General features: G+C 49.7%; 1 protein-coding gene across 1 annotated transcript; it reads left to right on the top strand.

Moving 5' to 3' along the window:
- Window positions 1-1,400: 1,400 nt before the first annotated feature.
- On the top strand, window positions 1,401-4,928 carry LOC142554796 (uncharacterized). The gene is made up of 2 exons (XM_075665473.1): window positions 1,401-4,181; window positions 4,605-4,928. Exons 1-2 carry the CDS (start codon window positions 1,401-1,403, stop codon window positions 4,926-4,928), a joined length of 3,105 nt encoding a protein of 1,034 aa, XP_075521588.1.
- The last annotated feature ends 20,016 nt before the right edge of the window (window positions 4,929-24,944 follow it).

Genomic DNA, 24,944 nt, shown 5'->3' with positions numbered 1-24,944 from the left:
CCTTTGGATCAGGCTCCTGTTGTTGATGTTGACCCGATTAGTTTGGGTCTGCCCATTGTTGACGCCTTACCTTCGGGTACGGCTTGTGTGTCTGTTCACTCTTTGGTTCATCAGTTTGAGGAGGGGGGTTTTGGCACTTCTGTTCAGTGCATGGAGAATCACAGCTGCCATTCGATTCCTTCCATTCCTTCTTCTCCAGATGTTTCCTCTCATCTTGAGGAACTTGTTGCTCAACAGGGGTCTCCTGTTTGTGAGCGGATTGTCGAGCGTATGTCTGCTGATGACCTCGACACGGGGTTTGATCGATATTCTGATTCTGGTGCTCAGGATACTGATATGTCGAACGTGAATAAAAGGAAAAAGGAAGCGTTGGGAGATTCGTTTAAGCGGCGGCCGGGTGCTTCTGCTCATCGATCTCCATGAATTCCCTCATTTGGAATGTTCGGGGACTTCGGAGTTCGGAGTCCCAACAGCGGCTTCATGCTTATGTGAAGGCGCATCAGATTAAGATTTTGGCCATTTTGGAGCCGATGATCATGTTGGACCAGAGATTCATGACTCGCCATTTTGGTTTTTCTAGAGTCATTTCGAATCTTTCTGGTAATATTTGGGTTTTTTCATCCGCGGATGTGCAGACTGAGTGTGTTTTTGATCATGCTCAGTTCCTGCACATCAAGGTGTCCGCCTCTTTTTTACCGACTGAGGTGTTTTGTTCATTTGTTTATGCCAGCTGCGGCTACGTTGAGCGCAGAGATCTTTGGTCTTCCCTTCTTCAGGTCAAGCCTGCTCTGGGTCCTTGGCTTGTTGGAGGTGATTTTAATGTAGTCAGAGATGCATCTGAGTGTTTGGGCACCCGTGGTGGTAGGCTTCTACCCATGGAGGAGTTCAATACTTTCATTTTGGATTCTGGTCTGGTTGATGCCGGTTTTGAGGGCTCTTCGTTCACCTGGACGAATAAGACCATTTGGAAGCGGTTGGACAGGGTTATGGTCTCCGTTGATTGGGGTGATCATTTCAGCTCCATTCGTGTTGAACATCTTCCCCGTACTTTCTCTGACCACTGTCCGCTTTTGGTCACCGCTCCGGTTTTTGCCCGTGGGCCGAGCTCGTTTCGCTTCCAGCGTATGTGGCTTCGGCATCATGGTTTTTTGCAGACTGTTCGGCTTAATTGGTTTCTGCCTTGTAGTTTGAGTGGTATGCCTCGCCTTTTTGCTAAGATTAAGCGCCTCAAACATCACCTCAAGTGGTGGAATCAGGATGTTTTTGGGAACCTTTTCGATAAAATCATTGAGGCTGAGAGGGCTGTTCGGTCCGCTGAGGTTGTCTGTGAGGCTGATCCTTCTGAGTTGAATTGGACTTCTCTGTCTGATCGCAATGAGGATCTGGCCCGTGTCACCGCCATGGAGGCGGATTTTTGGAGACAGAAAGCTGCTTGCCACTGGTTAGAGGATGGTGAGAGGAACACCAAACTCTTTCACAACATGGTGAAGAAGAAAAGGGTGGCGAATAAGATTTTCCGCATCTGGGATAATGGGGTATTCCTGACGTCTCCTGAGTTGATTCAGCAGTCGGGAGCCTCGTTTTTCCAGCATTTGCTTACTGGTGACCCCTCTGCGCTTGCGAGTCCTGATTTTTCGGGCTTCCCCTCCGTTATCTCTGCTGTGGAGAATGAGGGTATTGTTGTGACCCCTTCTTTGGAGAAGGTTCGTGCGACCGTCTTCTCCATACATCCTGATAGTGTGGCTGGGCCTGATGGCTTCTCCTCGGCGTTCTTTCAGCATTGTTGGGAGATTGTTCATCAGGATGTTTTTGATGCTGTCCTGGATTTTTTCAGGGGTTCTCCCCTCCCCCAGGGTTTTACCGCCACCACAATCACTCTGATCCCCAAAGTCGCGGGTGCTCATGCTTGGTCGGACTTCCGTCCGATTAGTCTGTGCAATGTCACTAATAAGATCATCTCTAAGCTGTTGTACTCTCGGCTGAGGGTTGTGGCGGAGAGACTTATTTCACCGAATCAGAGTGGCTTCGTTCCGGGTCGGATGATCTCCGATAATATTCTCCTAGCCCAGGAGCTCACTCACAGTCTCACTCTCCCCACTCGTGGCGGTAATGTTATCCTGAAGTTGGATATGGCCAAGGCCTATGACAGGGTCCAGTGGCCTTTCCTCTTCGAGGTTATGAGACACTTTGGTTTCTCGGAGCGGGTTGTGGAGATGGTCTCGGCTTGCATATCTTATTGTCATTTCTCCGTGAACATCAATGGCTCTCTCTCGGGGTTCTTTGGTTCCACTAGAGGCCTCAGACAGGGCGATCCCTTGTCCCCCATGCTTTTCATTTTGGGGGCGGAGCACCTATCGCGCGGCCTTGACCGCCTCTACCTGCAGCATCCTGAGCTCAGGTACCGCTCTGGTTGTGATATCCTGATTTCCCATCTGGCTTATGCTGATTATGTCATTATTTTCGCCAATGGTGGGTCTCGTAGTTTGCGGCGCCTTATGGGTTTACTGCATCATTATGAGAATTGTTCGGGTCAGCTGGTGAACGCTGTCAAAAGTTCTGTTATCTTGCCTCCGAGGTGCTCTGAGCGACTTCGCTCTCGGATTTTGCGCATCACCAGGTTTGCGGAGGGTCATTTGCCCCTCAAGTACCTCGGAGTCCCCTTGTTTAGGGGTAACCGAGTATGTTCCCTTTTTGAGCACCTCCTACAATCTGTTCGTAGGAAGTTAGAGGGTTGGGAGATCCGGACGCTCTCTCCGGGTAGCCGCATAACCCTTATCCGCAGTGTGCTCCTCTCCATGCCGATTTATCTGTTTCAGGTGGTACAGCCACCGCTTGCTGTCATGGAGAAGCTTGAGCTGGTTTTCAACGCTTTTTTCTGGGGGTCGCGGACACTGGAGAAGAAATGGCACTGGGCCAAGTGGTCTCGAGCTTGTCTCCCAGTGATGGAGGGTGGTCTTGGCTTCCGCAGATTGAAAGATCTGGTGGATAGCTTTTCTATTAAGTTGTGGTTCCGGTTTCGGCAGGGCTCCTCTCTCTGGGCGAGATTCCTTTTACGGAAGTATTGCCAGATGGATGCTCCTGCCTCTGTTCTCCCTCGTGGTTTAATATCCCCCACCTGGCGTCGTCTCCTACGGATCAGACCTCGCGCCGAGCCCGGCATTCGCTGGCGCGTTGGCCTTGGAGACGTGTCCTTTTGGGATGACATATGGTTTGGGGATACTGCTCTGTCCAGCCAGTGTGAGGTCCGTGGGGGCCGTGATGTTCGGGTTTTTCACTTTTTGTCTGAGGGGGCTTGGGATTTCGATCTTCTTTGCGCTGTGGTGGCCCCTTCTGTTGCTGAGGCGATTACTTTGACCCCGATTGCCTTTGGCGAGCCTGATTTGGCGCTTTGGATTCACAGTTCTGACGGTGCTTTTTCGATTAGGTCTGCTTGGGAGCTTGTCCGATTGAGAGACCCTGTTTCTGATATCTTGACTCCTTGTTGGGGCCGTTGGTTGAGGCCCACGATGTCTTTTTTTCTTTTTAGATTTTGGCATCAGTGGCTCCCGTTGGAGGATATGCTCCAACGTCGTGGCTTTGAGTTGGCTTCTCGATGCCAGTGTTGTGATATGTCGGAGACATTTACACATGTCTTCATTGATGGCCCGATAGCCCGTTATGTCTGGCATTTCTTTGGGGCCATATTTCGTGTCCGGATCCCCTGCACAGGGGATCTCAGGTTGTTCCTTAGCGCTTGGAAGAGAAATCTTCATTGGGCACCTGGGGGCCACGTCAAGGAGTTTCTGCCCTTCATTGTTTTGTGGTTTCTCTGGATGGCTCGTAATGATGCGAAGCACCGTCAGTTGCGTATTTCTGGGGAGACTGTGAAGTCTCAGATTTTGTCTTATCTGCGTCTTGCCCATGCTGCTTTCATTGTTAAGCCCAAGCACTGGCTTGGTGCCTTTGAGGCGGCGAGATCGCTGGGAATTTTTGTTGCCTTTCAGCGGACCCATAGGTTAGCGATTGTCCGGTGGCTCTGTCCACCACCTGGGTGCTTTAAGCTGAATGTTGATGGGAGTTCGAGGGGCAATCCTGGGGAGTCGTCTGTCGGTGGTGTTGTGCGTGATTCTTCTGGCAGGGTGGTGCTCTCCTTCAGCGAGTTTATCGGAGTCGGGACCAATGTCCGGGCGGAGCTTTGGGCGGTTTGGAGGGGCCTTCTTATCTGTTCCGATCTCGGTCTTTTTCCCCTTTGGGTTGAGACCGATTCTCAGATTTCTCTTCAGATCCTGCGTTCTCGTCGGTGTCATTGGGACCTTCATCATACAGTCACTCGGATTCTGTTTCTTTTGAGGGGGCGGGCGGTTCATTTTTCACATATTTTTCGGGAGTGAAATTCGGTGGCGGATGCGTTGGCGGCGAGGGCTCATACCATTAGGGTTTATACCTTAGAGTTAGGTCCTTCACTACCCAGACACATATCCATACTGACCCGCTCGGATATCTCCGGGCTTCCCTACCTTAGATACAGATGTTCTTAGCTATTTGCAGCCCCTTCCTTTATTTGGATCTATTTCTATATATATATATATATTTATATATATCTATATGTATTTTTTCCTTTGCAGGTACTGTCTCTTTGGAGTGCTTTGTTTCTTTGGATCTGGGTGGACTCTCGCACCTTCTCCATTGGTGCTTTTATTTGGACCACCCTGTTCTCTGGCGGTCGCTCTCTGCAGGCTTCTCCTTGGCCGCCGCTTTCTATATTTTGTGTTCTCTTGCCGGGTTTTATGGTGGCTTTGGATGATCTCTCTCAGTGGTTTCTCTGGCCCAGAGCTCCATTCATGTCGGGATTTATATGTTCTCTGCTTTTGCTACGTGCATTGGTGGCTCTCCATGTTATCTCTTGGCTACCTCTTATATCAACGTTCCAGTCACGCTTGGATTTATGACGTTATGAGCTCCATACGTTTTCACCTTCTTCTGGGGATTTGAAGTTTCTCTTACTTCTGCTGGATTGCGACCGATCTCGGACTAGGACGCCATTTTCATGTTTGACTTACAGCGATAGACGGCTCAGAGATGGGTACAATTGGTTGTCTTTTGCACCTACATCTGAGTCGGATCTTTACAGTTTAGACATGTTTCGATTTGTTTTGATGTATTTAGCGCTGCTCTTATATGTTCATTTTTATTATGCGCTTTTCCTAGGGATTAGATTTTGGCACGTGTATTTGCCACCCTAGGTTTTATGTCTTTATGTTTTATGTGTTGTCAGACTCGCTTTTAGAGAGGTCTTGGTATACCTCCCCTCTCTTTAGGCCTTATCTTGTTTTTCTTTTGTGTTTATATATACAGGTAGGGGTCCGCCTAACCCCCCCGCTTTCGGCGGTGTTTTATTAAAAAAAAAAAAACCCTAAACCCTAAACCCTAAACCCTAAACCCTTTTGCCCCCAAAAAAATTTTCTCTGAAAAAACACACAGTAAAAGGTGAGAAAAAACACACTAAACCCGTCACTATTCACGCCTACACGCTGCCATGCCGCCGCCGCCGGATCCCGGCCGGCCAACCACCCCACCTGAACCGCCTCCTCACGGTGACCACCCTGTCCAAGTTTCAGTCCAAATGAAGTCCGGTAACCCCTCTAATTTCCCGACCGAAATCTCGCCATTTCCGTCCAAAATCGCGTCGTCGCCGTGCACTGTTCCTCCCGGCGCCAACTACAAACCATCTGACTCGCCTCGAGCAGACGGTTCCATTGGTACCAGCCCCACTATCAATAACTCAGTATTTTCACCGGAATCTTCGTCACAAGTTGCGCCAGCACTGTTCCCCGCGGCGGCGAGTTCTTCTCCGCTTCGTCCGGCCGATTCTGGTCACCATTTTCCACAACAAGCCCCGATCTGGAATCGTGAGGTCCAGACGATTCCACTGCCACAGGCCCCGTCGTCAACGGTGTTCCCCTCCGGCGACAATTTCAGATCTACTGATTTCCACCCTCAAACCCTAGCTGCGTCGGAATGTTTCTCAAATTACTCCGGCGTGGCGGTTCCTTTGGCTAATTCTTCACTACCGTATACTCCTCATTCCATGGGCTCTCCAATCATTCCATCAATTTCAGAAAATCCGCCGCCGATCAAAAAACCCCAAATCGGTGAGTTTCCGTCCACTTCACCGCCGATTTCAGGTACTGTTCCGGCTTATTTCTTCAATTCCTCTTTAGGCTATAATCGTGCAGTCATGGGTCGAGTTTTGCCACCTTCAATTTCAGGTTTCCGACCACCGGTCGGAAACCCCCAATTTCTAGGTCAAAATCGATTTTCCTCCCCTTCTTTGGTTCAATTGACCCCTCTTATGCCCGGTTCTAGTGGATTGAAGACCGGTTCTATGACCTCCTCGCCGTCGCCGATCTTCGGTACATCTCCGGTGGTCAACTCTCCGGTCAACTCGGCAGTCAACAACTCAGGTTCGGCTTCTAAATCTGATTCTCGGGCGACTAAGACGTTTCCGGTGTCATTTAGGGATGCTCTGGTTCCTACTTCACCTCGCTCGGGGAGGAATGGCTTTGGAGATGTAGTGAATGCTATGGATGAAATGCCCCTGCCGACTCTTAAGGATGGGAAACCGGGTATTTTATTCCCGGATGAGGTAATGTCTTCTCTGACCGAACCTTTTAAGTTTTCTTTAGTTGGGAAGATTTCTGGTAATAGATCCTTAGTCCCTAACTCGAGTATTTCTGCGGCATTTGCTCGTTTGGGATTGAAGCGATCTTTTGATTTGAGATTCTTGCCTCGGGGTTTTCTGATCCTGTCACTTCAGTGTGAGGAGGATTATGCGTTCTTTTGGACGCGTGGGCAGATGATGGTTGGACCTCTCGGGATCCGTTTTTCCAAATGGACCCCGGAATTTAATCTTCAGGAAGAATCTCCAATTGCCCCGGTTTGGGTGCGTTTCCCGGGTTTGCCCATTCACCTGTTTAACAAGAAAAGCCTTTTTGCCCTTGCCAAGATTTTGGGCAACCCGGTGAGAATGGATGACTTTACTGCTAACTCCTCTCGGAGCGCTTTTGCTCGTGTCTGTGTGGAGTTGAATGTGTTGGAACCACCCGTTAAGCAAATTTGGGTGGGCTGGGGTGATCACACTCAAGAGATTGATGTTGTCTATGAGAAAATCCCTGGGTATTGCTTGGATTGCAAAATGTTGGGTCATTCGACAAAAGTTTGCTATTCACATGGGAAAAATCCAAAACCTGCTCGATCCAAGCCTACTGATCGAGACCCTCCTCAGCCACAGGCCCCTCCTGTTCCGGCACCTCCTTAGGGTGCTGTTCCTGTCATTGTCCCGGGACCACAGCCCCAGCTTCATGTCAATGGCCATGGTCCCCGGCGTAGACAGAGACGGAGGCCAGTTCGACAGGCTCTCCTGAGGGATGATCCTCTTGCTTCGAACTCTTTTGGAGTTCTTTCCCATTTGCAGGAGACAGAGGTAGGCTCTGAGGAGCTTGGATTAGGTGTTCCTGATCCCTCTGTCGGTTTGAGTTCTCATCGGGAGGCGCTTTTCCCTGACCGCCTTGAGGTCACGGTGGCTGAGGACGATGAGAGTGTTCCTTTTGTGGACTGCGTGGATGACCTTGGATCTCCACGCCCGGACGTGGTGCCTGTGTTTGCCTCCACGGAGGTATGTATTGAAAATCATAGCAGTCACTCGGTCCCATCTTTTCCTGCATCCCCTGCTGATGCCACTTCTATGCTGGACGAGTTGATTGCTCGACAGGGACCCCCTATTCTTGAGATGATTCCCAGTCACATGTCGGCTGATGATCCTGATCAGGATTTTGATCGACATTCTGTGTCTGGGGTTAGCTGTGGGTCTGAGTGTAGTATTCTGGACACTGACATGTCCAATCCCAGAAAAAGACCACAGGATGATGGTCGGCAATCGCGTAAAAAGCGATCGTATCCTTCTTCCACCCGTTCCCCATGAATTGCTTAATCTGGAATATCCGGGGACTTCGAGGTTCGGAGTCCCAGCAGAGGCTTCATGCCTTTGTGAAGGAGAAACAGATTAAGGTTTTGGCTGTTTTGGAGCCCATGATTGATCTGGATCCGAGATTCATGACTCGCCGTTTGGGGTTTTCTGGAGTCATCTCTAATCTCTCCGGTCATATCTGGGTTTTTTTTGCTGCTGATGTGAGGGCGGAGTGTGTTTTTGATCATGCTCAGTTCCTTCACATCAAAGTCTCTGCCTCTTTCTTGCCGACAGAGATATTTTGTTCTTTTGTCTATGCTAGATGTGATTATGTTCAGCGTAGGGAGCTTTGGGCTTCTTTGCTTTTGGTTAAGCCTGTTTTGGGTCCCTGGCTGGTTGGGGGCGACTTTAATATCGTCAGGGATGCGTCTGAGTGTTTGGGCTCCCGTGGTGGTAGGTTGCTACCCATGGAGGAGTTCAACACTTTTATTCTTGATTCTGGCCTGATCGGTGCTGGTTTTGAGGGGTCTTCATTCACTTGGACGAATAAGACCATTTGGAAGCGGTTGTACAGGGTCTTGGTTTCTGTTGATTGGGGAGATCATTTCAGCTCGATTCGGGTTGAACATCTCGCTCGTACTGTCTCGGATCACTGTCCGCTTTTGGTTACCGCTCCTGTTTTTGCCCGTGGGCCGAGCTCGTTTCGCTTCCAGCGTATGTGGGTTAGGCACCATGGTTTTTTGCAGACTGTGAGGCTTAATTGGAATCTGCCTTGCAGTCTGAGCGGCATGCCTCGGCTTTTTGCCAAGATGAAGCGTCTCAAGCATCACCTCCGGTGGTGGAATCGAGATGTTTTTGGTAACATCTTTGATAGACTCACTGAGGCCGAGAGGGCTGTTCGTTCAGCCGAGGCTGTGTGTGAGGCCGACCCTTCTGACGTGAATTGGACTTCGTTGTTCGATCGCAATGAGGATCTGGCCCGTATCACCGCCATGGAGGCGGATTTTTGGAAACAGAAAGCGGCTTGCCATTGGCTTGAGGATGGTGAGCGGAACACCAGACTCTTCCATAATATGGTGAGGAAAAAGCGCGTTGCGAATAAAATTTTCCGCATATGGGAGAATGGGGTCTGCCTGACGTCTCAGGATTTGATTCAGCAGTCAAGAGCCTTGTTTTTCCAGGATCTTCTTACCGGGGAGCCCTCTGCGCTCGATTGCCCTGATTTTTCGGGTTTTCCCTCGGTTATCTCTGACGTGGAGAATGATGGTTTTGCTGCGATTCCCTCTTTGGAGGAGGTCCGCGCGACCGTCTTCTCCATTCACCCTGATAGCGTTGCTGGCCCTGATAAATTTTCTTCGGCGTTCTTTCAGCATTGCTGGGAGATTGTCCATCAGGATGTTTTTGGTGCTGTTCTTGAATTTTTTCAGGGATCTCTTATGCCTCAGGGTTTTACCGCCACCACGATCACTCTAATTCCCAAAGTCGAGGGTGCACGCGCCTGGTCGGACTTCCGTCCGATCAGTCTGTGCAATGTCACGAACAAAATCATCTCGAAGCTGTTGTACTCTCGGTTGAGGGATGTGGTGGAGAGACTTGTTTCCCCGAATCAGAGTGGCTTCGTTCCGGGTCGGATGATCTCTGATAATATTCTTCTTGCCCAGGAGCTCACTCACAGCATTACTCTCCCCACTCGTGGTGGTAATGTCATCTTGAAGTTGGATATGGCCAAGGCCTATGATAGGGTCCAGTGGTCTTTCCTGTTTGATGTTTTGAGACATTTTGGTTTTTCTGAGCGTGTTGTGTCTTTGGTCTCGGCCTGTATTTCCCATTGTCATTTCTCCGTGAACATTAATGGCTCTCTATCGGGGTTTTTTGGTTCCACCAGAGGCCTCCGGCATGGCGATCCATTGTCTCCCCTTCTTTTCATTTTGGGGGCGGAGTATCTTTCTCGTGGCCTTGACCGACTCTACCTGCAGCATCCTGCGATTAGGTATCGGTCTGATTGTGATATTTTGATTTCCCACCTGGCTTACGCTGATGATGTCATTATTTTTTCCAGTGGTGGGTCTCGTGGTATGCAGCGCCTTGTTGATTTTCTGCATCACTACGAGAATTGTTCGGGGCAGCGTGTGAATGCTGCTAAGAGCTCTTTGATTTTGCCTCCGAGGTGCTCTGGGCGCCTCCGCTCCCGGCTTTTGCGAATCACCGGGTTCGCCGAGGGTCATCTTCCCCTCAAGTACCTCGGAGTTCCCCTTTATCGGGGTAATCGCACGTGCTCCCTTTTTGAGCCCCTCCTACAGTCTGTTCGTAGGAAGTTAGAGGGTTGGGAGATTCGGACCCTCTCCCCGGGTAGCCGTATGACCCTGATACGTAGCGTGCTCCTCTCCATGCCGATTTATCTGTTTCAGGTGGTTCAGCCACCTCTGGCTGTCATGGAGAAGCTTGAGCGAGCCTTCAATGCCTTCCTCTGGGGGTCGAGGCCCTTGGAAAGGAAGTGGCACTGGGCCCGGTGGTCCCGGGCTTGCCTCCCCGTGCTTGAGGGGGGCCTTGGATTCCGCAGATTGAAAGATCTCGTGGAATGTTTCTCTATAAAATTATGGTTCAGATTTCGGCAGAGCTCCTCTCTATGGGCGAGATTCCTTTTCCGGAAGTATTGCCGGCTGGATGCTCCTGCCTGTGTCCCCGCCCGTGCATCTATTTCCCCCATTTGGCGTCGTCTCCTCAGGATCCGCCCTCGCGCGGAGCCTGGCATTCGTTGGCGTGTTGGTCTCGGAGATGTTTCCTTTTGGGATGAAACTTGGTTTGGGGACGTTCCTTTGTCCTCCCGGTGTGTGGTCCGCGGGGCACGTGATGTTCGGGTCTCTCATTTTCTGTCTGAGGGGTCCTGGGATTTTAATCGCCTTTGTGCGATTGTTGCTCCTTCGGTTGCCGAGGAGATTATTTTGATTCCTGTTCTTTCGGGAGACCCTGATATGGCACGATGGATCCATAGCTCCGATGGTGCTTTCTCTGTGAGATCTGCTTGGGAGCTGATTCGTCAGCGTGCTCCGTCTTCAGATATTTTCCGCCCGTGTTGGGGCAGTTGGTTGAGGCCTACCATGTCGTTCTTCCTTTGGAGATTCTGGCATCAGTGGCTCCCAGTTGATGAGGTGCTCCAGCGCCGGGGTTTTGCGTTAGCCTCGAGATGTCAGTGTTGTGATATGGCTGAGACATTCACACACATTTTTATTCGTAGCCCAGTTGCTCGGTCTGTCTGGCACTTCTTTGGTGCCGTGTTTCGGGTTCGTATTCCCGACACTGAGGATTTCAGTTTGTTCCTCAGTGCGTGGAAGAGAGATTTTGTCTGGTCCCGGGGGGGCCATGTGCGGGAGTTTCTCCCCTGCATCGTTCTGTGGTTCCTCTGGACTGCGCGGAACGATGCTAAGCACCGTCATCTCCCTGTTTCTGGGGAGACGGTGAAGTATCAGATTTTGTATTACCTGCGTCTTGCCCACTCTGCGCGTACTGTCAAGCCCAGACATTGGCTGGGTGTGTTTCATGTGGCGAGATTGCTGGGTATTTCGGTTGCTCTCCGCAGATTCCATAGGACGGCGATTGTTCGCTGGCTGCGACCGCCGTCCGGGTGTTTCAAGCTTAATGTGGATGGGAGCTCGCGTGGTACATCTGGGGACTCCTCTGCTGGTGGCGTTGTTCGGGATGATTCCGGGAGGCTTGTGCTCTCATTCAGCGAGTTCATCGGAGCTGGGTCTTCTATCCGGGCTGAGCTTTGGGCGGTTTGGAGGGGTCTTCTCCTTTGTTATGATCATTCTTTTTTCCCTCTTTGGATCGAGCTTGATTCTCTGACTTCTATTCAGCTCATTCGTTCCCGTCGATGTTGCTGGGGTCTTGATCACATTGTATCCAGGATTCTGGTCCTTTTGAGGGGGCGGTCTGTTCATATTTCGCATATATTCCGGGAGGGTAATTCGGTGGCAGATGCATTGGCGGCGAGGGCCCATACCCTTAGCACTTTACGTTTGGATACCTCCGGACTCCCCTACCTGAGATATAGATGTTCTTAGCTGTTTGCAGCCCTTTCCTTCACTTGGATCCATTTCTTCGGTATATCTATATGTATATCTTTATTTTTTCTTTGCAGGTACTGTTCTGTTGGGGGTTTCTCTTTTTCCACGGCTTGCCAGTCTGGTGTGAGTGGGCACAGACACTCGCACACTACATGTTTGGTCTCCTCGGGATTGTGTGGGCTCTTGCACTATCCCTATTGGTGTTTTTCTTGGCCCTCTCATATGAACTGGAGCGCTATCTCTATTTGTGCTTCTCTTTGGTCTATTTCTGGTCCCTGGCGGGCGTTTACTGCAGGCTCTCCTTGCCCGCCGTATCAGTTCTTTTATAGGAGTTTACTGGATGTCGTGGTTGTTCCAGGGATTATTTCCGGACGATCCTCTTCATTGTTATGATACCTTCGTCAGATTGATACTTCAGATGCTGGATCTTTTTTGTTCTGGCTGGATTGCGATCTTCATTTTGCCCTTTTATCGTCATTGTACAGTGATTTCCTGGCCAGCTCTTATTTTGACTGCCGGGATTCATACAGTTATCCGGTCTCAGATTAGAGTCGTTTTGACAGATTGGATTCTTCAGGGTGATGGCTCAGAGATGAGAGTTTCTTCTTGGATACCGCACTCATCTCCCAGTTATCATTTGGTCTTCCTCGCCGTGTTGACTCTTAGCGCTGCTCGTATTTGATTAGTTTTTGGCGCACTTTTGGTCGTAGTCTAGGGTTTTTTTGCTTTTGTATTTAGGTCCCTAGGCTACTTTGCATTTATGTTTCTACTGCTTTAGCCTTTTTGAGGAGGTCTTGGTATAGTCCCCCTCCTCTTTTAGGTTTTCTTTCTGCTGTTACTTTTTATTTTGTGGATATATACAGGTAGGGGTCTGCCTAACCCCCCCGCATCCGGCGGTGTTTTCCGGAAAAAAAAAAAAAAAAAAAACCCTAAACCCTAAACCCTAAACCCTAAACCCCAAACCCCAAACCCCTAAACCCTAACCCCAAACCCTAACCCCTAAACCCTAAACCCTAAACCAAAACCGAAAAAACGCCCCAAAATTTTTTCTCTCATTTGTGAATAGTGTCAAAAAAGCCCCAATTTCGCCCTAAAAATCGCCCCCATGTCGGCGCCGGTTTCCGGCCGGCCACCGGTACGATCAGGTGCGCCTCGGCGAGACGAGGCTGCTGTCCGAATTTCAGGTCCAACGGAGGTCGTTTCTCCGGCCAAATCGACGGTCAAAGCTCCGGAAATTGCGCAGATTCCGTCGCCCGGAATCACACCTGTCTTCGATCATCGTCCGACGACGATTGTTACACCATTCCAATCGTCTCCTCCAGTCGATCCTCTGGTCCAAAAATCAGCCCAAACGGAGTTCATTTGCATCCCGCAATCGTCCGGCGATGTTCCGTCAGTACTGTTCACCGCGACGCCGAATGTTTCGGCTCCGATTACGGCCAGCTCCGGTCTTGGTTCTCCGATCAAGACCCCGATCCGGAATGCCCAGGACCAGGCGCGTCCATTGGTATCTTCAATTGCTTCATCGGAGTCCGGTGGCGGCGGGAATTTCAAATCTACGAATTTCAGCCCCCAAGTTATATATGCGATGGCTTCAAAACTCAATTACTCCGGATCGGTTGCTGATTTTTGCAATTCCTCTCTACTACAAACTCATCAAGTCATGGGTAAGATATCTATGCCTTCAATTTCGGAAAATTCATCGCCGATCGGAAACGCCCAAAATCAAGAGTTTGGTTCGTTTCCGGCGAACGTTTCCGGTCAATTGCCTCCGTTTCAGCCCGGTTCTTCAACTTTGGTCACCGGTTCCGTGACACCCTCGTCGTCGCCGGTGGTTGGTGGTGCTCCGGTGGTTGTCTCTCCGTCGCCGATTTTTGGCGGTCAACCGATGCTCAACTCTTCGGTTTCTTTTGCAAATGCAATTCTGGCTTCCGTTTCCGCTTACTCAGCAACTCCCTTGGCTTCTTTTAGGGATGTTACTGCTCCTTCTCCAGCCAGACAGAGTTTTGCCGGGTTTGGTGGTTTGGTGGGCGAGATTCCTGAACCGGCCATTGTTGATGGTATACCGGGTATTCTATTCCCGGATCAGGTTATTTCTTCTCTGCCAGTGCCTTTTAAATTTGCGTTGATTGGCCGTGTTACAGGGAACCGGGGTGTTACACCCAATAGTGATATCTTGGCTGCTTTTTCTCGTTTTGGCTTTTTGGCCTCATTTACATTGAAATTTCTTCCCCGAGGATTTCTGGTTCTTATTTTCTCTAGCGAGGAAGATTATTTGAAGTTCTGGCCTCAGGACTTAGTTTCTATTGGGTCAGTGTCGATACGCTTTTTCAAATGGACACCGGAGTTTAAATTTGAGGCTGAGTCTTCGATTGCTCCGGTTTGGGTTCGTATTCCTGATCTACCGTTGCATTTATATGACAAGAAGTGTCTTTATCAGATTGGTAAGCTCTTAGGAAACCCTGTTATGGTGGATGAGATCACCGCTGATGGTTCTCGGGGATCTTTTGCCCGTATTTGTGTTGAGATTGATGTGTTGCTTCCTCGTCTGGATGAGATCTGGGTCGGGTGGGGCAGCCACCGGCAGACTTTGGGGGTGGTTTATGAAAAAGTCCCCTATTTTTGCACGGATTGTAAGATGCTAGGTCATTCAGTGCAGCGTTGTTCTCGTTCTAGTTATAAGGCTCTTGGTGGCCGTTCTTTTGCTCAGGGGCAGCGATCTCCTTCTTCGGGTCAGCCTCAAGGTTTTCCGCCTGGCTCGGTTCCTTCTAGTGGTCCTGGTTCTGGGAGTACTGAGCCAGGATGGGTTCAGCAGAGACGTAGGCGCCGCCAGGCTTCTAGTCAGGTTACTCCACAGTCTCCTATTTCGAGTAATCAGTTTGCGGTTCTTCACTCCATTTCAGGACATTCCTTTCCAGGTGGTAATTCTGGTGTTGGTTCATCTTCATGCCCATCGTCTTCTTCTCATGTTTTAGAGGCTATTGTTGAGGATGTTCCATTGGTGCTCAGGTTGTTGTGGCTCCGATGCATTCTCCTCCTGCTATACATGTGGTTGTTACATCAGTTATTGCAGGTGATGCTCAGGGGTCTGGTTCTGGAGCGAGCTCTTCTCTGGTGGATGTTGTTCCAGTGGTAACAGACCCGATGATTGTTTCCACTGTTCCGGCACAGATGGTTGTTCCTACAGCTTCTGGTCCCATTACTTCGTTACACATTGACCTTGGGAATGGTTCTCGAGTGGCTGATTTGGATCTTCCTCCTACTACTTCCTGTCAGTCCTTGCCATTACCAGGTCGCACGCGCTCACAGCAGCGTCGGTTTTACAGATCTCAGAAGAGTCAGGCGGGGTTACCCTATGGGCGACCGCCTGATTCAGGTTGATATGATTTTCTGATGGGCGTTCACTGCAGAATTCTCCTTGCCCATCAGTGTTATTAGTTTGTCTGATGTATTCCGGGGCGCTCGATGTTTTTATTTCTGTGTTTTGCTTTATTCTGGGTTGCCCTGTTGTAGTATGTCGTTATTTTTGTTATGATGTTATGCTTCTGTAGCCTTTTTCTGCGGAGGTCTTAGCCTAGTCCCCCTCCCATCAGGCTTTCTTTGTACTGCTCTTTTGTTGTATATAAATAAAAAACCCTAAACCCTAAACCCTAAACCCTAAAAAAAAAAAAAAACCCTAAACCCTAAACCCTAAACCAACCGAAACCGAAAAAACGCTCTCAAGAAAAAAAAATTCCAAAATTACCCCTATTTGGCACTATTCACGTCATTACCGCCGCCATGTCACCGCCGCCGGATCCCGGCCGGCGACCACCCCCATTAGAACCGCCTCCCCTCGCCGATCAACATACCAAAATCTCAGACCGATTGGATTCCGGCAACGCCCCCGATTTTCAGATCGAAATTTTGCCTGTTTTTACTTCTTCTTCGTCGCCGGCGGCCGCTGCTCTTCCCGGCACCGGAGGTACTTCTTCTGTATCGGTTTTTAGTCAGCTTTCCAGTGATACCCATGCGCGACCGGATTATTCACCTCAGCCGCCGTGTTCTTCGTTTTTGTCCTCGGCGCCACTGTTCACGTCTGCGCCGTCTGGTTTTCTCCAAATTCCGGCCATCTCCGGCAACCTCGTTGCTAATGGAACCCCGATCTTGAATCCCCTCACCCAGACGATCAGTTTGCCTCTGGTATCAGCCCCAACGCCCTTCGTATGCGACGGCAATTTCAGATCTACGATTTTCAGTCACTGTTCACCGATCGCGACGGCTTCCTTGCTCAATTCCTCCGGCGTCGCACCTCCAATTCTCAATTCCTCCATGGCGTTTACTCCCCCTGTCATGGGCAATATCCCGGTATCTTCAATTTCTGGTTTCAGTCCGGCAATCGGAAACGCCCAATTTCCGATTTCTTCACCGTTTCCGACTACTGTGTTTACCGAGTTCACCCCTCCGCCGCCCGGTTCTGCTGGTTCCGACACCGGTTTCATGTTCGCTGCTACGTCGCCGGTCCTCGGTGGTGGTCCGGTGGGTCAGGGCCGAGTCAACTCGGTTGAGTCTCTTAGTCAAGTGTCGTGGGTCAACTCGGCAGTCACATCTGGTGCTTCTGCGGTCAATGTAAGTTCGAAAGTTGTTTCTCCTCATGTGTCTTTTAAGGACGTTTTGGCTCCCCCGTCTCCTCGTACGGTGAAGAATAGCTTTGATGATGTTCTCAACTCGATGGAGGAGATTCTCGAGCCTTCTTTTTTGGATGGGAAACCGGGTATTTTATTCCCGGATAAGGTAATTTCATCCCTTATTGAGCCATTTAAATTTGCATTGGTGGGTAAAATTTCTGGGAATCGGTCTGTGGTGCCCAATTCGATGATTTCTGTTGCCTTTGGCAAAGTGGGTTTGGTCAGACCGTTCAATTTGAAATTTTTACCCCGGGGTTTCATGGTCATTTCTCTTTCTTGTGAAGAGGATTACGCACGGCTTTGGGCGCGTGGTAATATGATGGTTGGCTCACTTGGTATCCGTTTTTCTAAATGGACACCAGAATTCAAGTTTCAGGCGGAGTCGCCAGTTGCGCCAGTTTGGGCTCGACTTCCGGAATTACCTTTGCATTTATATGAGAAAAAAGGCCTTTGTGCTATTGCCAAGCTCTTGGGAAAGCCTATCAAAGTTGATGACCACACTGCTGAGGTGTCTCGTGGGGCCTATGCTCGCGTGTGTGTGGAAATTAATGTGTTGGAGCCTCCCGTAAAGCACATTTGGGTGGGCTGGGGTGATCACACTCAAGAGATTGAGGTTGTGTATGAGAGGATCCCGGCTTATTGCACTGATTGCAAAATGCTGGGACATGCGACGAGTGTTTGTTACTCTCATGGCAAGAATCCCCGGCCGATCCGGGCTAAGTCATTTGGTCCAGTCCCTCCATCTCAGACTGCTGCTTCGGGTCCGTCATCCCAGGAGGGTGTCATTTCTGGTGAGGTCCAGGGTCATCAGGACCCTAATGCTGAGACTTTTGTTGGCCCTAAGCGTCGTAGAAGGAGACGGCCTGCGCGTCGAGTTCCACCTGCTACTGTTCCTCCTTCAGGGCAGGCTCCTTCACAGTCGAAGAGTACTCCGAATGCTTTTGATGTCCTTTCTCCTTGGCAGAAGGAGGCGCAGCTCTTTGATTCTAGTGCGTTAGTTGGTTCCACTTCTGAGTCTGGGCCCCGCTTTGGGGATGTGGGTGTTGTTTTCACCGGGGATCCTCCTTAGGAGCATGCTCCATCCGAGGGTATGGATACTGTTGGTTTGAGTTCACCCACCGTTGTTGTTTCCCCGTTGGCATTAGGTGGTGTGTCAGCCCAGTCTGGGGCTAAAGATTTGGAGGAGGAGGATGTTATTCCTTTTGTTGATTGTGTGGATGTTTTGGGGTCTATGCATGCTGGTATTGACACGGTGTTTTCTGAACCCGTGACTTGTTTGGAGAATCATAGTTGTCACTCGATCCCTTCTGGCCCTTCGTCCCCTGCTGATGCGTCTTCTTTGTTTACTCAGCTGGTTGATAGACAGGGTTCTCCTATTTCTGAGAGGGTTGTCCGTGAGAGGTTTGTTGAGGATCTTGACCAGGTTTTTGATAGACTTTCTGAACCGGGCGATGGCCGTGCGTCTGAGGACGGCGTCCTGGACTCAGATATGCCAGATGTTAAGAAAAAGAGGGGGAGGGATGATCCCCCTGGGTCGCTCAGGAAGCGATCGGGCATTTCTGCTGCCCGTTCATCATGAATTTCCTAATCTGGAATATCCGGGGACTTCGGGGTTCGGAGTCCCAGCAGAGGCTGCATGCCTTTGTGAAGGAGAAACAGGTTAAGGTTTTGGCTGTTTTGGAGCCGATGATCGATTTAGATCAGAGATTCATGACTCGTCGTCTTGGTTTTTCTCGAGTCATTTCGAATCTTTCTGGTCACATTTGGGTGTTTTTTGCTGCTGATGTGCAGGCTGAGTGTGTCCTTGATCATGCTCAGTTCCTTCACATTAAGGTTTCTGCCCTTTTTTTACCCACATCTGTTTTTTGTTCTTTTGTTTATGCCAGATGTGATTATATTGAGCGTCGGGACCTCTGGTCTTCCCTGCTTCACGTCAAGCCTGTTCTGGGTCCTTGGCTGGTTGGTGGGGATTTCAATGTTGTTCGTGATGCGTCTGAGTGTTTGGGCACCCGTGGTGGTAGGTTGCTACCCATGGAGGAGTTCAACACTTTCATTATGGATTCTGGTTTGATTGATGCTGGTTTTGAGGGGTCTTCGTTCACTTGGACGAATAAGACCGTTTGGAAGTGGTTGGACAGGGTTATGGTTTCTGTTGATTGGGGTGATCATTTCAGCTCCATTCGAGTTGAACATCTCCCCCGTACTGTTTCTGACCACTGTCCGCTTTTGGTTACCGCTCCGGTTTTTGCCCGTGGGCCGAGCTCGTTTCGCTTCCAGCGTATGTGGCTTCGGCATCATGGTTTTTTGCAGACTGTCAGGCTTAATTGGAATTTGCCTTGCAGTCTGATTGGTATGTCGCGTCTTTTTGTTAAGTTGAAGCGTCTTAAGAATCACCTCAAGTGGTGGAATCAGGATGTTTTTGGTAACATCTTTGATAAAATCACCGAGGCTGAGAGTGCAGTTCGTTCCGCTGAGCTTGCTTGTGAGGCCGATCCTTCTGATTCGAATTGGACTGCCCTGTCCGATCGTAATGCGGATCTGGCCCGTGTCACCGCCATGGAGGCGGATTTTTGGAAACAAAAAGCTGCATGCAACTGGCTTGAGGATGGTGAGCAGAACACCAAACTCTTTCATAACATGGTTAAGAAGAAGCGTGTGGCTAATAAGATTTTCCGCATATGGGATGATGGGGTTTGCCTGAAGTCTCCTGAGATGATTCAGCAGTCGGGTGCCTCATTTTTTCAGAACTTACTCATTGGGGACCCTTTGTGCTTGATTGTCCTGATATTTCGGGGTTTCCTTCGGTGATTTCTGATGAGGAGAATTATGGGATTACTGCTACCCCCTCCCTTGAGGAGGTGCGTGCGACTGTTTTCTCCATTTCTCCTGACAGTGTGGCAGGCCTTGATGGCTTCTCTTCGGCGTTTTTCCTGCATTGCTGGGAGCTCGTTCATCAGGATGTGTTGGATGCGGTTTTGGATTTTTTCCGAGGCTCTCCCCTGCCCCAGAGCTTTACTGCCACCACGATTGCTTTGATCCCAAAAGTCAAGGGTGCTCGGGCTTGGTCGGATTTCCGTCCGATCAGCCTGTGTAATGTCACGAACAAAATCATTTCTAAATTGTTGTACTCTCGTTTGCGGGCTGTGGCGGAGAGACTTATTTCTTTGAATCAGAGTGGTTTTGTTCCGGGACGGATGATTTCTGATAACATCCTCCTTGCTCAGGAGCTCACTCATAGTCTCACTCTTCCCACTCGTGGTGGTAATGTCATTTTGAAGTTGGATATGGCTAAGGCCTATGATCGGGTCCAATGGCCTTTCCTTTTTGCTGTTTTGCGCCATTTTGGTTTCTCTGAGCAGGTTGTGGCGTTGGTCTCGGCCTGTATTTCTCATTGTCATTTCTCCGTTAATATCAATGGTTCTCTTTCGGGGTTCTTCGGTTCTACCAGGGGCCTCAGGCAGGGAGACCCATTGTCCCCCCTTCTCTTCATCTTAGGGGCGGAGTATCTTTCGCGTGGCCTTGACGGGCTCTACTTGCGTCATCCTGCTATTAGGTACCGTTCGAGTTGTGATCTTTTGATTTCCCACCTGGCCTATGCTGATGATATCATTATTTTTTCCAATGGTGGGTCTCGTGGGATGCAGCGTCTTTTAGATTTTCTGCATCACTATGAGAACTGTTCGGGACAGCTGGTGAATGCTATCAAGAGTTCCCTGATTCTTCCTCCGCAATGCTCTGAGCGCCTTCGCTCTAGACTTTTGCGTATCATTGGCTATGCGGAGGGGCATCTGCCGATCAAGTACCTAGGAATTCCCTTATTTGGGGAAATAGGACGTGTTCTCTTTTTGAGCCCCTCTTACAGTCTGTTAGGAGGCGGCTGGAGGGTTGGGAGATTCGTACTCTTTCTCCGGGGAGCCGCATGACCCTCATTCGTAGCGTGCTCCTCTCGATGCCCATATATTTGTTTCAGGTTGTTCAGCCTCCGTTGGCTGTCATGGAGAAACTTGAGAAAGCATTTAATGCCTTTCTTTGGGGGTCCAGGCCCTTGGAGAAGAAATGGCATTGGGCTCGTTGGTCTCGGGCTTGCCTCCCCGTGGAAGAGGGGGGTCTTGGCTTCCGCAGATTGAAAGATCTGGTGGATAGCTTCTCCATAAAACTGTGGTTTCGGTTCAGGCAGGGATCTTCCCTCTGGGCCAAATTTTTGATGAGGAAATATTGTCTCTTGGCGCACCCAGCTTGTGTCTCTTCTCGTGGTTTTATCTCTCCCACTTGGCGGCGTTTGCTCCAGATCAGGCCTCGTGCGGAGAGTGGTATTCGCTGGCGTGTCGGCCATGGAGATGTTTCTTTTTGGGATGATTGTTGGTTCAGGGATGCTCCTCTGTCCAGTCAGACTGAAGTCTGTGGGGATCATGGTGCTCGGGTTTCCCATTTTCTTTCGGAGGGAACCTGGGATTTTGACCTCCTCTGTTCAGTAGTTGCTCCTTCTATTGCGGAGCAGATTGTGTTGGTCCCGATTCTCTTGGGAGAGTTGGATTCGGCTCGTTGGATTCATAGCTCCGATGGTGCTTTTTCTGTCAAGTCCGCTTGGGAGTTGATCCGTTTGCGCGCCCCGATCTCTGGTATTAATCGCGCCTGTTGGGGTAGCTGGTTGAGGCCTACGATGTCATTCTTTCTTTGGAGATTTTGGCATCAGTGGCTCCCAGTTGATGAGGTGCTTCAGCGCCCTGGCTTTGCGTTAGCGTCTCGTTGTCAGTGTTGTGATATGTCTGAAACATTCACGCATGTGTTTATTCGCAGCCCGGTGGCTAGGTCTGTTTGGCATTTTTTTAGTGCTGTCTTTGGGGTTCGTATCCCTGACACTGAGGATTTCAGGTTGTTCCTTAGTGCGTGGAAGAGGGATCTGGTCTGGGCTCTAGGGGGCCATGTGAGGGAGTTTCTCCCTTTCATTATTTTGTGGTTTCTCTGGACGGCTCGGAATGATGCGAAGCACCGCCAGCTCTCCATTTCTGGAGAGACGGTGAAGTTCCAGATCTTGTCTTACCTGCGCCTAGCCCATTCTGCGCGTACTGTCAAACCCAAGCATTGGGTGGGTTATTTCCAAGTGGCGCGTTCGCTAGGGATTTCGGTTTGCTTTTACAGATATCATCGGACGGCGATTGTTCGTTGGCTTCGGCCGCCGTTCAGTTGTTTTAAGCTTAATGTGGATGGGAGTTCGAGAGGGAATCCTGGGGATTCTTCGGTTGGTGGCGTCGTTCGTGATCATTCTGGGCGGGTCTTGCTTTCGTTCAGTGAGTTCATTGGAGCTGGGTCTACTATCCGGGCGGAACTCTGGGCGGTCTGGAGGGGTCTTAACCTTTGTTCTGATATTTCTCTTTTCCCTCTTTGGATTGAGGTTGATTCCCAGATTTCTATTCAGATCCTCCGTTCTCGTCAGTGTTGTTGGGGGTTGGATCACATTTTGTCTAGGATTTTGGTTCTCTTGAGGGGGCGTATGGTTCATATCTCGCACATATACCGGGAGGGTAATTCGGTGGCGGATGCTTTGGCGGCTAGGGCGCATGACCTTAGGCAGTTTACCTTAGAGTTAGGTCCTTCCTTACCCAGACACATCTCCATCCTTGCCCGTTCTGATCATTCAGGGCTTCCATACCTCAGATCCAGATACTCTTAGCCATTTGCAGCCCCTTCTTCCTTTTGGCTCTCATTATTTTTCTATATATATGTATATTTTTTTCTTGCAGGTCTTTTGTGCTTGGAGGTTGTTTTTTATATCACATTTGAGCAGTGCAAGTTGGCCCAGACACTTGCACTCTTCATATTTTGTTCTTTGCTTTTCTTTGGACCATTCCTGTTATCCGACTGGCGCTCACTGCAGACTTCTACTTGCCCGCCGCTTTCTTACTTTTATGCTCTCTTGTCGGTTGTTATGGTGGCCCTGGATGATTTATTTCGGTGGTCTCTTTGGCCCGGAGCCTCATTCATCTCGGGAGTTATATGGTTTCTACTTTTGCTCCGTGCATTGGTGGCTCTGGACGTTCTCTATTGGTTTCCTCTTTTTTCAGAGTTACAGTCATGCTTGGATTTTTGATTTTATGAGCTCCGTCAGTTGTCCCCCTCTCCTTGGGTCTTGGAGCTTTTCTGACTTGAGCTGGATTATGGTCCTCCTTTTGTGTTTCGACCATTTTTGCACAGTAACTTTCCAGCTGCATATTATTTTGACGGCCAGATCGTGTATAGCAGACCGATCTCGGATTAGGATGTATTCTTCAGTTTGGCATTACACTGGCAGATGGCTCAGAGATGGGTACCATCGGTGGTCTTTTGCACCTATTTCTGAGCCGGGTATCTACTGCTTAGAGAGGATTCGATTTTTTTTATGTATTTAGCTTTGTTTCTTGCTGTTCATTTGTATTATGCGCTTTATCTAGGGATTATTTTTTGGCTCAGATACTTGCCACCCTAGATTTTTGGTTTATGTGTGTTTTGTGGTAGCTTTTCGAGAGGTCTTGGTATAGTCCCCCTCTCGTTAGGTTTTATGTTGTTTCTCTATTTTTGATGATATATACAGGTAGGGGTCTGCCTAACCCCCCCGTCTCCGGCGGTGTTTATACTAAAAAAAAAAAAAAAAAAACCCCGCTCCCCAAACCCGAAACCCCTAAACCCTAAACCCCAAACCCCAAACCCCAAAACCCCCAAACCCCCGAAACCCGAAACCCGAAACCCGAAACCCAAACCCTAAACCCTAAACCAAAACCCTAAACCAAAAAACCGAAAAAAAAAATTTTTTTCTCTGATGTGAATAGTGACCCCAAAAAACCCCAAAATCGCCCAAAAAATCACACACGTGTCGGCGCCGATTTCTGGCCGGCCAATGGTGCCATCAGGTGCGCCTCGAAGAGACGAGGCTACTGTCAAAATATCAGGTCAATCGGAGCAAGTTTGCTCGGCCAATTGCACGTCCAAAAGTTCGAAAATAGCGCAAATTCCGGCGAATTCGATCGCCCCGGCTACCGCTCATCGTCCGGCCTCGATTATTACACCATTGGAATCGCCTACTCAAGTCGCACCTTGTGTCCAATTTTCAGATCAATCGGAGTCCGACAGCCACCCCAAATCGACCCGTAAAGTCGCGACGCCACTGTTCACCGCGCCGCCGTCTACGTTTTCGTCGATTCCGGCGGTTTCAGGTAATCTTTATATGATCCAAGCCCCGATCTGTAATCCTCATGGAAAGGCGCTTCAACTGAACCAAGGCCCGTTACCTTTAAATCCCGGTAGTGGCCGGAATTTCAGATCTACTGATGGAGCTCATGTTGCGCCGGTTGTTTTCTCTAATTACTCCGGCGTTCGACCTCCGATATTCAATTCCTCTTTACCAAGTACTCAACAAACCATGGGCAATCTAATGGTTCAATCAATTTCTGGAAATTCCATGCCAATCGGAAACGCCCAAATTTGTGGTGTTCGGCCGAGTCAAGCGTCAAAAATCGTCAATTTTGCCCCGTGTTTGACCGATTCTAAGTGTTTGGCCACCGGTTCTGTGGTCTCCTCCTCGTTATCGACCTTCGGCATTGCTCCGGTCAGCCACTCGCAGGTGAACTCGGCCGAGTCCCCGAGTCAACTCAGCGGCAGTGACACGGCAGTAGCTTCTTCTTCTGATGCTGTTCCGTTTGTTCTGGCGGGATCGGTCGTGGCTCCGGTCTCCACTCATATCTCCACGACGCTTCCATTGGTGTCTGTCTCATCGTCTCTTTCTTCCCTAGTGACTGGGCAGTTTAGATCTCAGGTGCGTTCCACAGTTCGTTCGCCTTCTCAGATGAAACTGCCGGCTCATGTGGAACAGTTAGGTACTATTATGCATAATGGAGTCGAAATACCTTTTGGTTTCTTTAAGTCGAGTGGATCACCATTGTCATCGACTGGTTCGTCTCCTTTGGTCACCAGTTCTGTGCTCCCATCGTCATCCCTGGTCGATAGTGGTGTTCAGGTGGTCACCTCGCCATCTTTGTCCGGGGGTCAACCGGTGGTCAAACCTTCTGGTTCTTCTGATCCTGCTGTTTCGACCACTGTTCCGGTTTCTACAGTCCCTTCTTTGGCTTCATTTCGAGATATCACTGCTCCTCCTCCAGCCAAACAAAGCTTTGCAGGGTTTGGTGACTTGTTGGGGGGGCCTGCTGAGCCGACTCTTGTTGATGGCATCCCGGGTATTTTATTCCCAGATCAGGTTATTTCTTCACTGTCAGTGCCTTTTAAATTTGCGTTGATTGG

Source organism: Primulina tabacum, chromosome 8 (genome assembly GCF_025594145.1).
Source record: "Primulina tabacum isolate GXHZ01 chromosome 8, ASM2559414v2, whole genome shotgun sequence".
Classification (NCBI taxonomy): domain Eukaryota; kingdom Viridiplantae; phylum Streptophyta; class Magnoliopsida; order Lamiales; family Gesneriaceae; genus Primulina; species Primulina tabacum.
This window is presented reverse-complemented; position numbering and strand designations above follow the sequence as displayed.

Bases quoted from the DNA above. Each gene is read 5' to 3' on its own strand.
- LOC142554796 (XM_075665473.1), top strand. From the start codon at position 1,401: ATGGAGGCGGATTTTTGGAGACAGAAAGCTGCTTGCCACTGGTTAGAG. The intron at 4,182-4,604 runs GTTTGGAGGGGC...TTTCCTTTGCAG, and splicing joins TCCGGGCGGAGCTTTGGGCG to GTACTGTCTCTTTGGAGTGC.